This window comes from Myotis myotis, unplaced genomic scaffold (assembly GCF_014108235.1).
Source record: "Myotis myotis isolate mMyoMyo1 unplaced genomic scaffold, mMyoMyo1.p scaffold_m19_p_28, whole genome shotgun sequence".
Lineage (NCBI taxonomy): Eukaryota > Metazoa > Chordata > Mammalia > Chiroptera > Vespertilionidae > Myotis > Myotis myotis.
In genome coordinates, this window is record NW_023416333.1 from 2,824,221 (window position 1) to 2,845,947 (window position 21,727).

Below are 21,727 nucleotides of genomic sequence, written 5' to 3' on the forward strand. Positions count from 1 at the left end.
CCGGCCCCGGTGCCCTGTGCTGGCGGCCATGCCTTGGACTGGGCTGGGGGTCCAGGCCTGGGGTCCAGGGGGCCCGGGGCGTCTCTGTTTCTAAAGAGTGTCCGCCGAGGGCTGCAGCAGTGCAGCCGCCTGGCTGGTGGACGGCCTGGGCTCCAGCCGCTCCAGGGACTTCTCTCTGGCCCAGCTGGGGGAGGTTGCGTCTTTAGTCTCCTCTGACGTTTCTGGCTCCTCCAGCAGCTCTGGCTTCTTGAGGATCAGGACCTCCTCCTCCTTGGGGATTTGACGCTTCACCCACCACTTAAGAATCCTGATTCTAAGGCAACGAACCTTGTGGTTAATGCTGTGATCAGCTCCCCTTCTCTCCCCCCCTCCTGCTTCCCCTTACCAGACAGAGCCCTAGGGTGAAGGTCAGAAAACTGAGTTTTCCTCCATTTGTGGGTTCTATGACCAGCCCTCCCCTCCCTTCATCAGATGGGGGTACAAATACCCACCTTTTGGCCTGGACCCTCTTCCCAGCCTCTTCCCGGGCCTCCTGCCCCCACCCCTCCCTTGCTCAGTCTTCTCAGAGCTCCAAGAGCCCCCAGGACAAAGTCTCAGCCCTCCCACCTGGTGGCCCTTCATGACTCCATCTTCCCTCTGCTTCCCTCCCAGCCTCCTAATGTCTTCTTAAAATAGATATATTCTTATTGACTGTAGGGAGGAAGGGAGAGGGAGAGAGATGGCAACATCAATGACGAGAAAGCATTATCAGTCGGCTGCCTCCTGCACGCCCCCCACTGGGGATCGAAACCTGCAACCCAAGCATGTGCCCTGACCGGGAATCGAACCATGACCTCCTGGTTCATAGTGGACTCTCAACCACTGACCTATGCCGGCCGGACAGCCTTTTAATGTCTTGATTTGAGTATAGTGGGCTGCTTTTCTTGGACAAGTCTTTGTGGGCATCTTTCTTCTTTCTCTCAGTATTTCTGGGATATTTGCACATGTCGGTGCACGGAGTGCTTCCTCCATCTGTACAGCTGTGCAGGGTTCTGCTGTGTGGGTGTACCATCGATTACCCTGGCAACTGCAGGCCTGCCCAGCGGGCCCCCTGCTTTGCCCGGGCTGGTTCTTCCAGAGCTGTTTTAAAAAGTACCTGGGAGTTTATTTGTATTTGGCTATGGTGAGGCCAATAGATCAGGAGACAACTGCCATTGAAAAGAGAGTTACAGCCCTAGCCGGTTTGGCTCAGTGGATAGAGCGTTGGCCTGAAGGTTTGATTCCGGTCAAGGGCATATGCCCGGATTGCGGGCTTGATCCCCAGCAGGGGGCATGGAGGAGGCAGCCGATCAATGATTCTCTCTCATCATTGGTGTCTTCATCTCTCTCTCTCCATCCCCCTTTCTCTCTGAAATCAATAAAAATATATTTAAAAAAACGAAAGGAGAAGAGAGTTACAATTCCCAGAAGAGTGGTCATGCCATGCCTCGCAAGGGCACACAGGAGGCACCAGGGTCAGTCAGGAGGTGCAAGGAGTAAGGAGGAACTGTGGCTGGGAGCTTTCCTTGTGGTTTCCATGGGAACGAGCAAGGCGGGTAAGCAGACTTTGGATAGGCTCATCAAAGTACCTCGCCCATGTGAGCATGGCTATTGGTCCAGGATGGGCCTGTGACTCGCAGGGACAACCAGCATCACTCTGGGATTGATCGATCACCAAGAGAAAGACAGGTTCTCTCTCGGCTGGTTGCCAAGCTAGGAGGATGTGCACTTGGGCCTGCTGTGGGCCATCCTGCCCACTAGGTGGAGAGAACCTCCAGAGATGGGGACAGGCTCTCGAGGACGTCATTTGTGTGCCTGGATCCAGTCAGGCCTGAAGTACAGATACTTCCTGTTGTGGGCTGAATTGTGTCCCTGCCCCCAAATCCATATGTGGAAGGTCCAACACCCAGTACCTCCGGATGTTACTATTTGGGGATAGGGCCTTTAAATGAGATCTTATGAATGGGCCCTACTCCATATGACTGTACAGTTGACTCTTGAGCAATGCGGGTTTGAACTGTGTGGGTCAATCGAAATCTGTGTATAAGTAGACCCACAGAGTTCAAATATGTTGTTCAAGGGTCAAAGGTACTTGGAGATGGTGATTAACTGGAGTTTTAATCCAATATGACAGGAGTCTTTATAAGAAGAGGGAGAGACAGCAGGGGCATGGGTGCACAGAGGAATAACCATGCGAAGAGGCAGCCAGAGGCCCGCCATTTACAAGCCGAGGAGAGAGGCCTTAGGAGAAACCAACCCTGCTGACACTTAAATCTTGGACTTCCAGCCTCCAGAGCTCTGAGAAAACAAGTCTCTGTTCTTTAAGTCTGATGCTTAACATGTGGTCCATATGTTCCTGCGGCAGACTAAAAGATGGCTGCAGATTTTTGGAGCTCCTTCCATGGAGAGCTAGGGTCTGCTTCCTCTCCCCTTGAACCTTGGCTAGCCTATGACTGTCAGATATGGCAGAAGTGATGCTTGGTCAATTACAGGCTTCACCGTAAAGACGACTGGCAACTTCAGCCTTGGAAGAGATGAGAGGCCCTGAGGCTACAGGGAAAGGAACAGGGGTTCAGCTGGGCCCAGCCTTCTGGCTGTCCCCCATCAAAATGTCAGACATGTGAGTCTGAACCCTCCTGCACAGCCCAGCTGCTAGATAAATACTACACCAGGTGACGTCAGTGGATGCCAAGGGAAGCAGACGAATCATCCAGCTGGACCCTACCCAAACTCCTGACCCATGAAATTATGAGAAACATTAAAATGATCATTGTTTAAAGTCACTAGTGCTGGGGGTAGTGACATAGCAACCGATAACCAGAACTGTTCTCTTTTTCCTTGAACTTGTAGAGTTCTTCTCTTTTTAAAAAAAAAAAATTTTTTTTATTAGTTTCAGAGAGGAAGAGAGAGGCAGAGAGAGAAACATCAATGATGAGAGAGATTCATTGATCGGCTGCTTCCTGCACACCCCCTACTGGGGATTGAGCCTACAACCTGGGCGTGTACCCTGACCAGGAATTGAACCGTGACCTCCTGGCTCATAGGTCGACGCTCAACCACAGAGCCATGCCAGCCGGGCAAGAGTTCTGCTCTTACTGCTCAAATGGGAACCGTCCTGTCTAATGCGACTTGTCTCCCTCAACTGCCAAGGAGCCATTACCCCCTAAACATTTCCACCTCTGACACTTTCAGTCCCAATATCTCATGATCTGCGTAGTTCCATTCCCTCGAGTTTTCTTGTGCTTTCCTTCCAATCCGGTGTTCCTGCTCTTTGATCTCACAGGCGGAAGCTTCATTCCCAAGACATCACATGCTCCAGCATCTATCTTGGTTTCACTTCCTTCCCTACCCCTACTCCTTGCCTCCCTCGCCACCCATATAACCAGCCTTTGATGGCACTCTGCCTACAGGGATCCCAACCTGGATCTATGCCACCATCTCTTCTTTATCTTCCACTAACTGTGCCTGGGAGGAAACGTCCCCCGGTAATGACAGGTGGTTCCATAGACAATTAATAGGCTCCAGTCACCATTGGATCTTCACTGCTGCTCACTAACGGTCTTCCGTTTTATTCCCCATTTATTCCCCTCAGTGGCTACTGCAACCACGCCTAACACCATCAGCACTCTTCTTAAGTTCCCTACTCCTTACCCCTGCTCTGAGCACGTCACCTTCAGCAGATGGCTCTGCCAAAGCCCGTTGCTGTGAAAGGAAGACACTGGGTAGGAGAGCATCACCCACCCGCCCAAATCATAAATGCCAGCTGAAGATGAACAAGAGGGAGGCAGAACGTCTGCTACTGGATTTTGAGAATAAGGATAACTGATTGCTTAGACCAGTGGTTCTCCACCTTCTGGCCCTTTAAATACAGTTCCTCATGTGGTGATCCAACCATAAAATTATTTTCGTTGCTACTTCATAACTGTCATGTTGCTACGGTTATGAATCATCATGTAAATATCTGATATGCAGGATGGTCTTAGGTGACCCCGGTGAGAGGGTTGTTCGGCCGCCAAAGGGGTCTCGACCCACAGGTTGAGAATCGCTGCTTTAGACAATGCCACTTTCGTGGCATGGTGCTGGAGAGCAGATGGCCGTGGATTGAAGAATGTAATGGTGATGAGGATCCGGAAATAGGTGTAAGCTATTCTTTCAAAACAAAATATTTGGCCCAGCTGGCATGGCTCAGTGGTTGAGCGTTGACTGACCTATGATGCAGGGCGTATGCCTGGTTCGCAGGCTCAGTCCCCAGTGCGGGGCGTGAAGGAGGCAGCCAATCAAAGATTCTCTTTCATCATTGATGTTTCTACCTCTCTCTCCTTCTCCCTTCTTCTCTGAAATCCATAAAAAAATATTTAAACAAACAAGCAAAACAAAACAAAACATTTGATGGTATATAGAGGGAGTTTGTAGGGCTCAGGTGGGAAAGATCTGGGCTTGTTTATATTATCCTTCAGAGAAAGAGCCAGTAAAAAAAGAAAGATTGAAAATCTAGGAGAGAGAAGGGATGATTAATCAAGTGTTGAGGAGATGGATTCCCCAGCAAAGGAGGTGGGGCTGACTTCAGACAAGAAGAGGAATGCCTTTTTCTCTGAGAAAGACCAGGAGTGAATCATCAGGACGAATGGCAACAACTTTGTAGATGTTGGGAGTTGCTTTTTCTCTGGGAAGTATAGGTAAAACTTACTGTTGAGAGTGAGAGGGGAGGAGATAAGAGAGCTGTGGAAAAAAGAAACACATTTATAATACTGACAGAGTGCTAGGTTGGAGAGGGCTGACCAGGGATAAGTTGAAGCATTTCTGGGAAGTACTGATGCTCTGTCCCCACTTAAGGATGGAAATGTTGAAGGGATAGGGTTCCCTCAGTATCTTCCTTGAATAGACCTTCTAACCGAGTACTTGTTTTACTTGTATATATCCCAGGAAAATACAAAACTACAGGGTAAGATTAAAAAAAGATTGAAAAAAAGCTTGACAAGTATCGTATGAGAACCCCACAGTGAAAGGGAAGGGCAGAGGCAATATATTAAGAACCAAAGATTGAGAATTTTTCAAAATTTATAAAAGACACCAAAAAACCACAAATTAAAGATGCCCCAAACATATAAATAACAGCAAACACATGAACATATAAAGATATCCACATTTAGTCATATCAGAGTGAAAGCATTATTAGTGTGAAGACTCCAAAGCTCAGATGGCTATGGGAGACATTAAAAGGTGCCCAACCAGGTGCCAGGGAAGCTTTCCTAGAGCTCATGATGGAAGAGCTATGAGCTGAGGACTAAATGATGAATAAACATTGGCCAGGTAAGAGAAGGGAGACTAAGTGTAGAGAGGCTCACCAAGCAGAAGTCACAATACAGCTCAAGAAGATTTAAACAACATGATGAATTAACTTGATTTAAAGCATATTTAAAGCATGATTAATTAACTTGATTTAAAATACCGAATTCAACAAGTGTTGATTATTTCCAAACCGATGTGGAATATTTATAAAAACTAAACAAAAATTGTGCCAAAGAAAACAAAAAACTGAAATCATGCATTGTATATGTTCTCTGAACTTACTAGATTTAAGCTAGAAATAAAGAAATAAGGGTTATTAGAAATTGTTGCTGTATCTAAAAATACCGTTGGATCAAAAACTTATAATGGAAATTAAAATGTTTTAACTAAGTGGTAATAAAATATTTTATATTAAAATTTGTGAGATGCAGCTAAAGTTATTCTCAGAGGAAAATTTATGGCCTTAAAGGCAAATATTGGAAAAGAAGAATGACTGAATTTAATAATAGAAGTCCGTAGCAAGAGGGTAGACACAATAGAATAAACTGGAGGAGTTATAAGGAAGTACATAAAGTACAAAAATAAGTCCCCACCAGTGTGGCTCAAATGGTTGAGCATCATCCATGCACCAAGAGGTCCCTGGTTCGATTCTGGGTGAGGGCACATACCCAGGTTGTAGGCTTGACCCCCAGTAGGGGGCGTGTAGGAGGCAGCTGACCAATATTGGTATCTCTCTCTCCCTTCCTTTCTCTCTAAAAAAAAAAAAATCAATAAAAACATATAAAGTAAATGAGTAAGTAAATAAGTGTATTAGGTTTTGGGAAAGCCACGCGGATAAGCTTTAACTTGATACTCACACAAGAAGGACGAGGAAGAAGTAGAATAGTGCTGGAATAATGACTCCATACACGATGCCCTGGATCAGCCCTTTCACAAACAATATGGAAACCGAGCTTTCATCTGGAATCAGCAGGAAGCAAGAGTGTTGTTGTTTTTCCTCCTGAAGCTGTGAAGTCTGAGAAGCTCTTCCTCCTTTTGTCCCCGTGCCCATCCTCATCCCCGTCCCCAGGTGTTGTCATTCTAGCCCAGTCACTAGACCCCTGTGTACTGACCTGGTACCAGGAAGATGCTGGCCTCTTGGATTCCATATTTGTTCTTCCCCTCACAGTGAAGGCTCATGACTGTTTCTGGCTTCCCAGTGAACTCGATGGTGCTGTTGGCCCAGGGGGCAGCTACGGTGATGGCCACCTGGAAGGCGTCACTCATGTTTTTCAGTCTCACAGGAACACCTCCCATAAGCCACTGCACGACGGGTGTGGGGATACCATAGAAAGAGCAGCTGCACTGCAGCTTCTTCTCCAAGGAACACACGTAATGGAACAGCGTGGCGGGTACTGTGGAGAGGGAGGGCCAGGAGTCGCCGAGGCACCCTGATCCCCCTTTTCCACTTCCTCCAGGACCCAGCCTTCTCCTCATTTATGATTCAAAAGGAGCTGCGGCAAGACTATCTGGAAGCTCAGAGGGGCTGGAATTCAGAGCAGTTCTCCTTCCAGCCTCTCTCCTCATCTTTCTCAGGCTTGGGCTCAGCCCTTACCGCTGACCTTTCAGCCCCAAAGGCCAGGGGAAGATGTGACTTATCCCCAGAGGTCCCTTCCCTTCCTGTGAGGCCTCGGGGGTTTCCTCTTGGGGTTATCATTTCTCTCTTTCCTTGCTGCCCACCAGCACTCACTGATCACTGGGGACTTGACAGCGGTCGAGTTAGATAGAGGGAAGTTCAAGTAACATTGCAGTGCGGCGCCATGGTCCTTCGGCTTTGGTGTGAAGTGCAGCACGGAGGAAGAGACGGAGGAGTTTCTGGAGCCTTTGGGGTTGAAGGACATGGCAGGTTCTTTCCAGGAGAGGAAACGGGCTTTGGCTTCTATGCAGGAGCTTCTGATGGTGCAGGTCAAGGTCACAGACGCTCTGGCCATAGGAATATCTGGAATGTAGAGCTCTGGTTTTTGAGTCAGGTCTTGAGGGACAGAGATGTGTTGTACCCAAACCTTGGCGACAAGGGACCCTCACGGACACGTCACTGATGCATAGCGTTTTCAGGTTACAAAGTGCTTTCCCACCCATTAGCTCATTTAATGCCCCTCCCCCATTCCTCCAACCTCATGGAACCCGGGTAGCTTTGCATTAAGTATATTTATCTTCTCTGCATGAAAGGAGCATCGCCCACTGTCTAGGTGAGCAAACTAAAGAGACTTGCTGAAGGTCTCGAGCCTGAACTTGAGCCTGAACCCTGGACTTTCAAGGTGAAGGTGAGTGAATTTCCTAAGGATCAAGATCGCCTATGATCCCTTCTCTGTCCCCCAGCCCGGACTTCCTAGGCCAGCTCATACCCTGCCTCCCTTCTTCCCAATCCAATTCTCCCTGTAGGCTCTGGCCCTTCCAAGCTTGATCATTCGTGCCTCCAGCTCTCCTTGGCTTGCTGCTGCTGGCTAAGTCACTTTCTCTCTCTTTGCCATTTTGATTCAGAAAAAAATAAAGATTTCAACTGTACCTGTCTCTTTGTCTTATTGTTGTAAAAATTAAATCACTAAGTTTTTGTTTGTTTGTTTTTTTTAAAGCCCAGTGCCTGGTGAGGTAGACTAGAATCCCTAGAACCCCTTCTGGAGTTCCTCCTTTCCAAACCACCCATTGCATGAGACTGAACGTCACCTGACAGGAAGAGTGTGATGTTCTCCCTCAGGAGAGCAGCCTTTTGTTCGTGAAGATCTTCAGGGGACAAGTATGTGGCATTGAACCTTTTGAGGACATTGCGGGTCAGCAGGGTACAGTCTCGTTCTTCAAGATTCCAAAGGATGTGGAATCTCCCATTGCTGTGGTCATCTATGATAACATTGGACTTATTGGTGGCTACAGGGGCGCTGATATTTTTGTTGAGCCAGTAGCCCATGATCATGGAACTGCCCAGAGGTTCTTTGGGAAATGCTAATCTGCAAGGGACTGTGGTGCACAGGTTCTCTTTCACTGGTATCTTCGTGACTCCCATCAAAGCAGGAGAAAAGAACCCTGTGGGGAGAGATTCAAGTTGAAAATAGACTCACCTAGTGTGTCCCAGTGTCCCAATGGCGCATTAAAGGATTGACCGTGTCCTAGGAAGGTTTGGCCATTGCCCAGATCCTGGGAGGTGACTTCCAAGCCCTTGGAATATCCTGGCTGATGAGTGTGTCTTGGTTTATCCGAGGCCTTGGGCCACAGTCAGACAGTATATGCTAACAATGTGATTGATGGTGGGGACCTGGGGGCACACGGTATCATCTTGACTTCTGGAGGGGCTTGAGGCTAAGGTTGGCCATGGGGGTGGTCAGCCATGCCTATAGGATAAGACTCCCTCTGGACCCCCAGGAAAAACCCTAGACACCAAACCTCAGTGAGTTTCCCTGGTTGGCAATACTATGTGTGTTGCCACCCATTGTCCACACAGCTCTACTGGGGGAGACAACTGGAAGCTCATACCTGCTCTCTCCTACACCCTGCCCCATATGCCTCTTCCCTCTGCTGACTTTAATCTCTATTCTTTTGCTTTAATAAACTGTAACCATGAATATAACAATTCTGCCGAGTTCTGTGAGTCCTTCTTGTGAATCAAGGAACCCAAGGGTGGTCTTGGGGACTCCCAAACTGCACCAATATAATGCCATCTGCTGTTTTTTGTTTTGTTTTGTTGTTCTTGTTATTGGTAGTAACTGTATCTTGTGACCTTGGCCTCTTTCCAGGAGAGAAAGCGGGCTTTGGTTTCTATGCAGGAGCTTCTGATGGTGGAGGTCAACTCAAAAGCTCCCTGGCCATAGGAATATCTGGAATGTAAAGCTCTGTTTTTTGTGTGTTTTTAAATCTTCACCCAAGGATATTTTTCCATTGATTTTTAGAGAGAGTGGAAGAGAGAAAGACAGAGAGAAACATTGATGTGAGAGAAACACTTGGATTGGTTGCCTCCTGTGTGAGCCCCAACCAGGGTCTGGGCCAGGGAAGAGGCCATAACTGAGGTACATGTCCTTGACTGGAATCAAACCCGGGACCCTTTGATCTGCAGGCCGATGCTCTCTATCCACTGAGCCAAACCAGCTAGGGCTAGAACTCTGGTTTTTGAGTAAGTGTGTATAGATTTCCAAGTGCCTTCATAGAAATCAGCTTAGGCCATTCGCATAATGGTTTTATTATTAGTCCCCTAGACATATGGGGAAACGGAGGTTCAGAGAGATTAAGGACATAGCCCCATGTGATAGAGAAAAGAGTAACATCATCAGGCCTGGGCCCCAGCTTTCACACATGAAGTCTGCTACTCTGACATCACATCTGTGGGTCTTGACACACTTGGCTCTGGTCCACTGTGCTGAGTCTCTTCTCTAAGATTCGACCTGATAATGCTCATCACGCAGGATGATGCTGAGAGAGCAGATGTGGGTACACTTATCATCTCGGTTCTAGAGTGGCAGGGGCATGGCATTAAAATGGAACGAGGAGTCAGAAGAGTTGGGCTCCACCAGCAAAATTTCCAGGGACTTTGGGCAAGTTGCTCAATCTCTCAAAGCCCGTGTCCTCATCTGTCAAATGGGCATAACAACTCCTCTGGGGGAGGTTGGGTAGTTGAAATGAGACACGTGGTGGGTCACAATGCCAATCACAGAATGTGCACATGGAATTCTTTATTACTTATCACGTACTTAATTCTTGAGGTCCTCACCACTTTTCCCAACCTCAGCCTTTCTCATCTTCCATCGCCACTCAGCTCCGTCCCAGAGCATTCTTGGCTTCCTGAGATACCCCACCCTGCCTCTCCTTCCACTTACCCAGCCATAACAGCAGTAGTGCCATCAGCACCAGCGAGATCTCAGGGACATGAGAGGACCAGCATCTATGCTGCTGCGAACTCTGATCTCAGGTCCATATGTCCTGGAGGGAAGGATAGGGAACGGGTGAGGAGGAGTGCAACCGTGAGAGACATGGGTTGGGGTAGAAACAGACTCACGTCTTAGTAGGGGCTATTGTCTCTTCCATCACCTTAAGGTCTGTTCATCTTGTGAATGGGGAGCTTCATTTAAACAACCACCAGGAGCTTCAGGAAGAGAGTCCCTACGACTCTTGTGGAGCCCCTACACCAATGGTCGGCAAACTGCGGCTCGCGAGACACATGCGGCTCTTTGGCCCCTTGAGTGTGGCTCTTCCACAAAATACTGACTTCTGCGCATGGGGCACGAAGTTTCAATTGCACTGTACGTGCGCGCCCGCACATGGTATTTTGTGGAAGAGCCACACTCAAGGAGCCAAAGAGCCACATGTGGCTCACGAGCCACAGTTTGCCGACCACTGCCCTACACCATGTCTGCTTTCTTCTCTCTCTTAGCATCTTCACTTGCCTCCTTCCTCCGTTAAAGGGCCTCAGAGGCCAGGCTGAGGAGCTCGGCCTCTCTCCCAAGTCAGTGGGGATGTAATACAAATCACAGCAAGGTTTTGAACTATGGGGAGCAGCTTTGGGCACTATAAAGGTTCCTCTGGGTGTGCACTGAGGAGGACACAAGAGTTCAGGACAAAGATGACGTGGCCTCAGTTGGCATGGTGGCTGGGGGGTGGAGGGTGGATAAGAAGATGGGATATACTTAGGATATCTGCATACACACACAAAGACATTTCTATGGCTGACAGGGTAAATTCCAAACTCCCTTGCTTTGCATTCGAGCTTTCCATGATTTTGCCCCACACTTGCTCTATCTCCACCACCCCTCTCCCTACACTTATGCCATTATTTGCATGTGAAAGAGAAAAAAAGGTACCCATTCCAGCCTGGCCAGTGTTGTTCAGTAGTTGAGCGTGGACCTATGAACCAGGAGGTCATGGCTTAATTTCAGGGCACATGCCTGGGTTGCAAAACATCCATATTCCAGGGAAGAAGTGGGCATGCAGGATGTAGCCAATCAATGATTCTCTCTCATCATTGATGTTTCTCTCTCCCTCTCCCTTTTCTATATATATTTTAAAAGGGACCCATTCCAAACATATGCCATACATTCCTACCTCTGTATGTTTATTTGGGCCATTCCCCTTTTCATGGCAACCTTCTGCAACTCTCTCCTCTGCCTCCGCTCAAATCCTACCACTCTATTCAAGTCCAGATCAAATGGAACTTCCTCATGGCAGCGCCCAAGGATATCCACAACCAGAAAGCCGTCTTTCTCTGACTCCTCAGCTCCCTATCTGTCCACACCTTTTATGGCAATGTCTCAGGCTGTCTGTCCCCAAGAGTTTTCTACATGATGTCATCCCTCCTGTGCCTCTTTATTCCAAATTTACTCAGGTGATCAAGTCCCCAGCTCTTTAAAAAAAACCCTGTATTTCCCTGCCTTTTTTTAAATTTAGGGGTGGCTATGAAGCTACTGAGTCAAATTCAAATAGAAAAATGCTATTAAATTATCAGGATATAAAAGCCTATTCAACCCTAGCTGGTTTGGCTCAGTGGATAGAGCTTCGGCCTGCAGGCTGAAGGGTCCCAGGTTTGATTCTGGTCAAGGGCACATGCCCAGGTTGTGGGCTCGACCCCCAGTAGGGGGCGTGCGGGAGGCAGCCAATGAAATAATTCTCTCTCATCATTAATGTTTCTATTTCTTTCCCACTCCCTTTCTCTTTGAAATCCATAAAAATACATAAAAAATCCTATTCAGCCTTTTACACCATTTTTCTTTCTGCCATCACAATTGAGATCTGAGTATCTGTTTTAGGATTTTTTTTTTTTTTGTATATACTATAAACTAATAAAATTCCAGAGCTTAGTGTTTTTTTTGTTTTTTGTTTAAAAAAAAAACACTACATATTTTTTTGTCCTGGCTGGTGTGGCTCAATTTGTTGGAGCATCGCCCCACACACCAAAAGGTTACAGTTTTGATTCCTGGTCAGAGCAGATACCTAGGTTTCGGATTCTGTCTCCAGTCAGGGTGCGTACAGGAGGCAACCGATTGATCCTTCTCTCTCTGTGTCTCTCTCTCTCTGTCTCTCCCCTTCCCTTCCATTCTCTCTAAAAATCAATGGAAAAATATCCTCGGGTGAGGATTAACAACAGCAACAACAACAAAATAATATAATTTATGTTCTCCTCTGCAATATACAGCTCTTTAATGAATATTCATGAGTGTTATTGACTTGTTCCATTCTCTGTTAATACAAACACTCCCTTGAAAGAACAATTTAAACAAAGTGGTCTTATGAGACTCCAAAGATATTACAAATTGTTCCATGTCCTATGAAAATGATATTCAAATAAAATGGAATTCTGACCAGTTGTCTTACTTGATAATTTCTTGCTCTGGTAACAAAACATTGTGATTGATGGCACTGTTTTCCTAAATTGTATACCTGTCTGTGGGATCGCACTCTCCTCTTTTTCCACATGAACGACGCAAAAATAAAAATGCGTGGACTCTGCTAGACTTATTATTAAGCAAATATTTTGAGACTTGTCTATACAAAATACCAACTATATGAGTCTGTCTGCTGGAGACTTTGGGAAATTCTGCTTTTCTGATGTTGGCGCCAACACTTTCTCCTTGTCACTTGCTGCTTCTTCCCTGGAATATGGATGTAACTGCGGGAGGTGGAACGGCCATTTGGCAACCACGAGGTAACCATGAGCGCGGTCTCCTCTCCCCAGCTTCCTCATCTATAACACGAGAGGTTTTTATTGCTCAATATGCGACATTCCTTCAGTCTTTAATATCTCTTCCACATCTCATTCCCTTCTCCAGGCCTTGGCGCCTCCATGTGCTGACTCCACAGGCAACCTCTTTCCTTTTCCAAATGTCCTTTTCCAAGTTTACCTCCTCGTCTCGGGTTCAGGTTCCAAGAGTTCCAGCCTGGAAACCTCCTTAACATGTGTCCACCTGGCTACTTCCTTGAAAACTGCATTTTCCCGAACGACAAGTGACTGACCGGCTGACTTATTAGCTATAAGTTATAGTTAACAGTCAGTGCTATAGAACGCTCACTGGGGAACGTACTTTCCAGAGCAAGGAACTGTTGGGCTGATGTAACGTCTCACCATGAGCCCGATGAACTGACTGACCCGTGGAATAACCGTGTGCACAACCACTAAGTGACTTACCGGGAAGTGACAGAGGTGGAGGAAGGCTAACTGATTAGTTGCTTTATAACCGGCTCATTAGACTTCCTTGGCGTCTCCAAGCTTCACTAACATCCCACCAGCCAGAGGTCACGTGCGGATACCTGCTCCCCAAGAAGCGGTCCTCCAAACCCCCAGGGCAGCCCCACCCGCACGTGCACCCATGAGCATGCGCCGCGAGTCCATCAGGAGCCAATCCAGGCCTGAGGATGCGCGCAGGGGCCGCTGAACGGGGAGGGGTCTCCTGGGTCTCCAGTGGCTGAGCCAGTTTGGAACAACGGTCACTACTGGGAACCCTGGACTCTAGCTGGGCGGGCCTCCCCCTCCCCAGCCCTTAGGAGAACCGTCTTTCTAGACTCCTCCTTGAGTTCAAGACTCGAGGCCAATCAGTGGTTAGGGGACATTTTTCCTCCAACCATTACTTGTGGGGAAGCAGGTGATGGGCAGATTGGCGGCCATTGATCAAGGAACAAAATGCCAAGTGCACGACCCTCGTGGCCGATCAGAAGGCGCCTTGGTACGCCCTTGTTTCCTGTCCTGCGACCAAGGCCCATCCCCAAGAAGACGAAACACACAGAGATGACCCAGCTCTCCATTTTCATGACAATCCGGGCCTGACCTATTTCCAACCCAGTTCCCATCCTTTTTCTCATTCTCCTCCCCTTCCTCAAACCTACCACCCTTCCTCGCCCAGTCCTTGCCCACTCCTCCCTGATATAGGATTTGTTTCTTTGATAGAAGCAAACTTCAGACCTATAATAAAGGATCCTCCCTTCAACTTAAAACTTCTGCTACACAATATTCTCACAGATGAAGTCCTGATGAATAGGAACCCTCTTTCCAGGATTACAAAACACTTGAGGCACTAACTCTCCCGGAGAGAAGCTAAAACTTGAACTTCTCACCTAGAGGCCCTGAAAGCTCTCTCCCCCAGCAGCTCACCCCTTAGTCTGAGCTCCAGCAGCACAGACCCCTTCACTCCCCTGCCGACCTGGATTTCTTGAACTCATATCAAACTGCTCCCATCTCAGAGCCCAGAACCTGCTCTTCCCTCTGATTAGCTCCAAATAGTTTAGGTCTCAGCAGAAATGTCACTTTCTTGGGCTTTCTAATCTACACTAGGTTCCTCCTCTGTTCTCTCATACATGCTCATAGTATTCTGTCCTCCTCCTTCTTGGCACTTAATCATTTTAAGTTATTTTTCTTTCTTTCTTCATTCTCTATGTAGCTTGTGAAGACCACGAGCTCCACGGAGGCAAATTCAGTGTCTGGCTTGTTTGCCTCACCTGTGGAATGTATGAACTGCATGCAAGAAAGGTGCCCATACATGTGGGGACTTATATAAAAATCTACCTTTAGTACAAGATGACCATCTCACTGGTGCTGAGGGAAGAACCACTGAATTGACTCGCAAATAATGCCCCAGGGAAGAGATGATCCTTTTCTCAACACATGCAAATCACCAGCCTCTGGTGCCAGAAAGGTTGTCATCTACTCTGAGGGGAACACTTCACAGCCCTGGTCCATTCTAATGCCAGAAGCCCACTCTCATTCCTTGTGTGCCTACCTTTCAGCCTGGCCAAGAAATACTGCAACAACCTCCTAATTAAGTTCTTTGCCTCCAGTCTTATCTGGTCACCCCACTTCTTTGCTTCAAATCTTCCAGCAGCTTACAATTCATCCACCCAACCATCCATCCATCCATCCATCCATTCAATTATTAAACTATCAAATTATCAAACTATTAAATTATTAAACTATTGTGAGAGTTTATTTTAGGCACTGTTCTAGGTGTAGAAAAAAAAAAAAAAAGACAAGACCCCTGTTCTCATAGAACTTACATTCTGGGGGAATCAGAATAAAGTCCTACCAGATAAAGCTCCACTGCCTTACGTTGGCATTCATGGCCCATGTTTGTGTCTTTTCTCCACCTGTATCTCTGGACACCAGTTTTCACTCACTCTCCATCCAGGTACACCTCAGGTGAGGATGCTAAAGTTCAAAGTTCAAGGGTGGTCTTAGCTGAGACATATGACCACTAAGCACTGAAGTTGGGATTTAATCCATATACTATGGTTTCAAAGTTTGGTCCTCTTGTATGTATATTCCAAGTCCTGGGCACACAGTAAGGGCTCAAAAGCTACTTTTTGGTGGACCTATTTCATAGTCCAGTGTTTATTTTTCCTCCCTTTGACACCATTCCAGGACAGGGCATCTTTCTTCCGGCTAAAACAACAGTTCATAGTTCGCTTTCACAGCTTCTATGATCAGATCCAAGAGTAACCCTATTCGATGGAGAACCAGTGTGAAGAACTGGGCGGGGGGCTTGAGAGGCCTTTGTGAACTGAGACTCAGGGGCTCCAGATTTGCTATAGGCTCCTGGCTTCCAGGACTTTAACAATTCCGTGGGATACTGGCCAGTCCAGGTGTGAATGTAGTTTTCCCAGGGTTTGTCAGCCCCCAATTATCTTGCTTTTTCCTGGACGTTTAGGCTGTGTCCTGGAGTGCAAAGAAAGAGGGATGTTGGAACAGGTTCAGAGATGAGGTATCCAAACCTGAAAGGACAGAATTTGCCCCCCCCTTCCCCACCCTTTGGGCACTTGGGGCAATATGGAGCAGGCATTGGCTTCACCTTTTCTTGCAATTCCCTGGTGGGAACCTGAAACTGTCTTCTCCTGCTGGTCCTCCCCATGCATTAGCACCAGACTGTCTTCCAGATTCCCTTGGCAAGTTTGGCCCGCTTCTGCAGGTAGGTTCAGCCCCCCCCTTCCTCTGGGCAACCAGAACCCCAGCTCAGCCTTGTTACTGGGAGGGTGCCTTCCCCACCAGCTTGGGGTGGACCCACTTCTGAGATCCCCGAATTGCCACATGGATATTAGAAAACACTGCAGGAAATATCGTGGAGTATTACAGATGCATGCTTTATACAAAAGAACACCAGGTCCCAGTGCAGGGTATAAGGAGAGCAGGGCACTTCTGGTCCTAGAGAATCATCAATAGTAAATAACAGTGAGGCCCAGCTAGCTCAAGCACTGTTTCCTCCAAACCCCACTGAGGATATGGGGTGCAGGGTAAATGAAGTAACCCAGGTTTAGTCGGGTCCTCCAGCACCTCAGCTGATTTGGGCCTGTGACATCTATAGACTGTGCTGATGTAGACTGCCACTCAGAGACCAAACCCTTTGATCCTCACTCTAATGCTACAACTGCTGTTAGAGGTTCTCTCAACCCTTTTCTCAATGGGGACACAGTGTCACAGTGTGTGTGTGCGCGCGCGCGCATTTCTGATTCTCATTACCCTTCATGTGTTTCTCGTAATATCATCTTTTTCCCCCTCCCTGAGCCTAGGTTCGTCATCTGTGAGGTGACAGTCAAGGACATTCGGGCATTCGATAGGATGAGGAGGGTAATTCCTGAGCACTGCATGTGCCTCTCCTCGTGGGTCTTGTTACACTGTTATGGTAGACTAGATTCTAGACACAATGGGTACCCACCACACGCTGGCTCCCAGAAGACAGCATGATTGTGGATTTTCCTGGTTCCTCGGGATTCAGAGCCATGTTGGGTTCTGAAGGGCTCATTTCTGCCTTGATCACTGCAATTTTCTTTGACAGTGTCCTTTTGATGTGGTTCACTCTAAGGAAATGACCCTCTGGATCAGTTGTGGCTCTTCACCCCCCAGCACCCCCAGGTGGTCTGTGGTCTTAGCAGTTCTGGTTTAGAGCCTCAATGACACTACCATCTTGTCGTGTTATCTAGGGTGAGCCACACCACTCTCTGGGAATTAGTTTCAAGGGGGCCACCTTGCCTATCAGGCTGTGGAGCTCAGATGAGGTCAGCTATCAAAGGGCTTTGCAAACTGTAAGGAACTGTTGCTGGTTTTTTAAGTCCAGCTGACTATTCTTTGAAAATGGCTCACCAGTTGGCCCTGCCACCCTGCTCCTCTTCTTTCTCACCTGGGATATCCGGTCACAGCCAAGTCCCATGTCTCTGACGGCTCCTCATCACTTGCCCTGGCTCAGACTGGCTTAGGCCCCAGGCCTCTGGCTCTCCCTCTCTTGGTCTGTGCTCCACCCCAAGCTCATGCTTTTCTCCCCAGCTTAGCCTGCTTCCATGGCTCCCAACTCAGGATTAAGCCCAAGACGTCTGGACAGGCCAGACGACCCCCCACCCCACCGCCCCCTGAGCCAAACTCTGGCCTGACCTGTGGTAACTCTGCTTTTCTCACTCTAGGCTTCTAGCCAACAGGTTTCGCCATTTCAAGAATCTTTCTGAACTGACACAGAGGGCCTTTTTCACCTTTACCCTTGGCCATTATCTGCCACTCTCAATGCAACTAACATTGCATGATGTCACCGGGGATTCCTCAAACACATCCTAGGGTCTGCATAGACCACTTTCCACCAAACAGTGAGTGCTCTGGCCCCCCAGATCCACTATAGACAGTACCCTGGGGACTCTGCTGTCTTCTCCAGGGATGCCACTCCCTCCTTTGCCTTCTCCTCTGAGACTTGCTGAAAGCCCCTGTCACTCGGGCCTGCTTGTGACTCAGAATAGCCCTGGTGGCCCTGGACTGTGGTAACCACGTGTGATGCCTCTGTCCCTTGCCAGGCCCTGAGCTCCTGTCTTTGCCCGCTCTGTGCCAGCACCCCAGCCAGGCCTGCTGAGTAGCAGGCTCTGGGAGAGGCTGGCTGGTGGGCTTTAACTCCAGTACTCACATGAGTGGGATGAGGCAGAGAAAGAGCACGGTAGTTGCAATGACTCCATAGACAAGGCCCTGGAAGAGCCCGCTGATGAAACTCTGGGTAGCCAAAGGACTCTTTACTGGAAGTAGACAACATATGAGAAAGGCTTCTCTCCCTCGACCTTCAAATTGAAGCCAAAGCTCTGCTTCCTCCCCTGGCCCCAGTGCCCATCCCCATCCCGCTCTTCCTCATCCTCACTTGACATCAGTATGATATTCATAGCATGGTTTCCATAGTCGTTCTTCCCCTCACAGAGAAGGGGTGTGCTCATGTCTGGCATCTCGGTCAGGCTAATGGTGGTGTTGCTCCAGGGGGCAAGGATGGTAGAAGTCACCTGGGGATTGTCTATACCAAGGATATCACCTTCCAACCACCACTGCACAGAGGGTGCGGGGACCCCATGGAAGGAGCAGCTGCACTGCAGAATCTTCTGCAAAGAGCAAGAGGAAGAGACCAGCTTCGCAGGTTCTGTGGGGAGAGAGGACCAGGAATCGGCAAGCATCCTCACTTCCCTTCTTCACTTTCTCTAGGATCCAGCCTTCTCCTTATTTGTGATTCACAAGAAACTTTGAAAGACTTTCTGGAGGCCCAGAGGAGTTGAGCCTCACAGACCTCTCTCCTCAGCTGGCCTGAACCTGGAATTTTCTGGGGATCTACATTGCAATCCCTTATCTGCCCCCTAGGCTAGACTTCCTAGTCTCAGCCCCTATTTCCCCTCTCTTCCTCCCATCTCCACTCTCCCTTTGGGCTCTGCCCCTTCCCTGCTCCATCTGTGATCAATTTCTCCCTTCATCACTTACTGCCTGAATGCTGTGGGGCAAATCACTTCCCCTCCCTTTGCTCTTTCCTAGTCTGGAAAATAGGGATGCTCACTGAACCTGTGTCATACTATCGTTGCTGCAGGGATGAACGCCCTCATGTTTGCAGAATTCCTAGCTCGGTGTGCAGTCAAGCATTACCCATTCAGTAAACAGATGCCTTTCCAGAGTTTCTTCTTCCCAACCCCAAGTGGACATGGCTTGAGCATTCATCTAAGGCAAAGACTGCTGTGACACCTTTTGGGTAACAACATCTGACGCTGCCTCACTCTACAGGGAATAGGTGGGACATATTGTCCACCTGGTGAATATCATGGCTTAGTGAGTTGTCGGTCCTTAGTGTTTTTGTGTTCTTTTTCATTGGTGTTGGTTGAGGTTACTGGAGGAAAGGGGTCATTTCCCCCTAAACAATAACCCTGGATCTTGGTCTTTCATCTCTGGTCACTTGAGGTAATAAGGAATTTGCAGGCCTCGTTATGGGTGATGTGTAGCCTGTCCTCCACTGCTGTTCTCTAGATTACTTCTTTTTTCCATCTGGGAAAGCGAGCTTGTGGTATGCCCGACTCCCTGTGAGCTCCCAGCAAGTGCCAGTGAGATCTGAAACAGCTCCTTGTGCTCTCTTATCTGAAGACCACCCTCACCTCCCACTCCTCTCCCTGGCCCAATCTGCTACTTGCCCCGGACACCACCAGCCCCGCCAGAATCTGACCCACAGATGTCTGATCCGGATTGGTTATTTGATATCCTGCACCCTCATGTTCTCTTTCCTTGTGCTCCCAGAGCCCTCAGCTTCCTCAAACACCCCAGCGTCGCTTCTCTCCACCACTCACCCAGACCTTTGGGTGGCGCCACCTGCTGCAGCATTGGCGGCTCTCAGGGGCAGGAGAAGCCCAGGGCCTTTACTGCAGCCAGCTCCGACTTCAGAACTGTGTAGTCCAGAAGGGATGAGAAGATGAGTAACTGAAAGAAGATGTAGGGATACGGGGAGCAGAAAGTATTCTTTTAAAGAAATATATATTTTTATTAATTTTTAGAGAAAGAGGAAGGGAGAAGGATAGAGAGATAGAAACACCAATGAGAGAAAAACATCATCAATCCACTGCCTCTTGCATGTCCCCTACTGGGGATTGAGCACACAAGCCAGGCATATGCCCTGACCTCTTGGTTCCTGGGTCAATGCTCAACCATTGAGCCATACTGGCTGGGCCAGAAAGTATTCTTAGCAAGCCAGGAGTTTCTGTCTCTTTAGTCATCCTGAAGGTCAGTCCACCCCGAGAAGCAGGAATTACATGGGAAATGTTCAAGAATATCTAGGGACAGGGCAGCCCCCACCAATCTCCTGTGAAACCAGGTCTCCTTTCTTCTCTCTCCCCTAGTCTTTTACTCCCAGTCCCAGCCCCCTTGGAGGGATTCTATTACCAGATCCTTTGGGTTCCCTCTAAAAGCTAATGGAGATCCATGGGAGGCTTGTGTACCATGGAGGGACAGGATCAGGTCTGCAAGTTCCAAATATCCCACTGGGGCCCATGTGAGAGTCAGCGGGTAGAGGAAGCAACTTCCCAGGTAGCCAGGGAAGAGACTGGTGTGGTGGGATGGAATGAATGACACTCTGGAGATGGTGCATGGGCTGTGAGGGATGGAGAGGAGGGGCCAGACTGAGTAGACCTTTGGAAGAAGAAAAATGGACAGGAATTACTACTGCTGATAGGAAAAGTTCCAAACTTCCTTGCTATGCAAATAAGGTTCTCTACAATTTGGCTGCACCCACGCTTCATCTCCCTCTGTGCCTTTTCCAACATTCCCCATGCCTTTTTAAAATTTCACTGCTGATTATTCAATTTTTAAGAATGTTCATAGCTGGCTGTAAACACATTCATTATTAAAAAGTAAATTATATGAACCTATTTAAGCAAATTATATTAAGAACAAAGGTAATAATTACTCAAAACCAATTACTTCTAATTTTTCGAATACATTTTACCGTTTTTCCGTGTTCTTGAGGTTGCGCAGATGTATTATATCTTTAGGATGGAAATAGTACATAATGTATCTCTTCCTAACTCTACATCATGGTTGGTAGCTAGAAATGGACTATGGGGAGAGTATTTACACAGTGGAAATGGGCAATACTGTAATTCAGGGCTTCCCCTGCCCTTTGGAAATCTGGCTATTAAATATTTACAGCACAGCATCCTTAATATTTCCCACTCAAAGGAAGTCATTCATCTTGGAATTGCCATAGCTTTTAGTCAGTTGAGAGCTATTCATTGGTACCACCCAAGTGGCAAGAGGATCTGGCTGACCCTCAGGTGGTTCCAGAGTCGGTCCTAAGGGCAAAAAGGCCACCTGCTCCTGAATACGGTGACTACCTCCTCACACTCCCTTGCTAGAATGTTCCTCTATAAACCATTTTCATTTTGTTACGGAACTCCTCTGGGCATGGCCTTCCTTATTAGCGGATTTGTGCAACATTACCCAAGAAGTCATGGGTATTTCAGGTTTCAGTATTCTTTTATGTCCTTCGGGCATAGGGGCAGTTTCAATTAAAGCCCAATAGCCACCTAGTTGTCTCTGTAACGGAAATTTTCTGGCCCAAAATCTCAGTGGTTGCCACTGAGTGGTGCTCACTGGCTTTTGCCACAAGAAAGGACTCCATGATTTCTTCCTGTTAGTTTTATAAAGAGAGGCTAGTAATATTAACAG

At 47.9% G+C, this 21,727-nt stretch overlaps 2 protein-coding genes across 2 annotated transcripts; both read right to left on the reverse strand.

Moving 5' to 3' along the window:
• Positions 1-90: 90 nt before the first annotated feature.
• On the reverse strand, positions 91-10,170 carry LOC118649149 (sialic acid-binding Ig-like lectin 10). The gene is made up of 6 exons (XM_036295946.1): positions 10,146-10,170; positions 8,011-8,364; positions 7,037-7,285; positions 6,420-6,701; positions 6,165-6,267; positions 91-313 (listed from the first exon to the last, which is right to left on the reverse strand). The coding sequence occupies exons 1-6, from the start codon at positions 10,168-10,170 to the stop codon at positions 91-93; spliced, it is 1,236 nt and encodes a 411-aa protein (XP_036151839.1).
• Positions 10,171-10,210: 40 nt separating this feature from the next.
• SIGLECL1 (SIGLEC family like 1) lies at positions 10,211-19,888 on the reverse strand. The gene is made up of 5 exons (XM_036295947.1): positions 19,855-19,888; positions 18,405-18,674; positions 18,180-18,285; positions 16,952-17,097; positions 10,211-10,248 (listed from the first exon to the last, which is right to left on the reverse strand). The coding sequence occupies exons 1-5, from the start codon at positions 19,886-19,888 to the stop codon at positions 10,211-10,213; spliced, it is 594 nt and encodes a 197-aa protein (XP_036151840.1).
• Between the last annotated feature and the right edge of the window lie 1,839 nt (positions 19,889-21,727).

Bases quoted from the DNA above. Each gene is read 5' to 3' on its own strand.
- LOC118649149 (XM_036295946.1), bottom strand. From the start codon at position 10,170: ATGGCACTACTGCTGTTATGGCTGG. The intron at 7,286-8,010 runs GTGACGTTCAGT...TCTACATTCCAG, and splicing joins CATCACACTCTTCCTGTCAG to ATATTCCTATGGCCAGAGCG. The intron at 6,702-7,036 runs GTGAGTGCTGGT...CCCTCTCCACAG, and splicing joins TGTCAAGTCCCCAGTGATCA to TACCCGCCACGCTGTTCCAT.
- SIGLECL1 (XM_036295947.1), bottom strand. From the start codon at position 19,888: ATGCTGCAGCAGGTGGCGCCACCCAAAGGTCTGG. The intron at 18,286-18,404 runs GTGAGGATGAGG...GTCTACTTCCAG, and splicing joins GAATATCATACTGATGTCAA to TAAAGAGTCCTTTGGCTACC. The intron at 17,098-18,179 runs GTGAGTACTGGA...TCATTTCCTTAG, and splicing joins CTCTGCCTCATCCCACTCAT to AGTGAACCACATCAAAAGGA.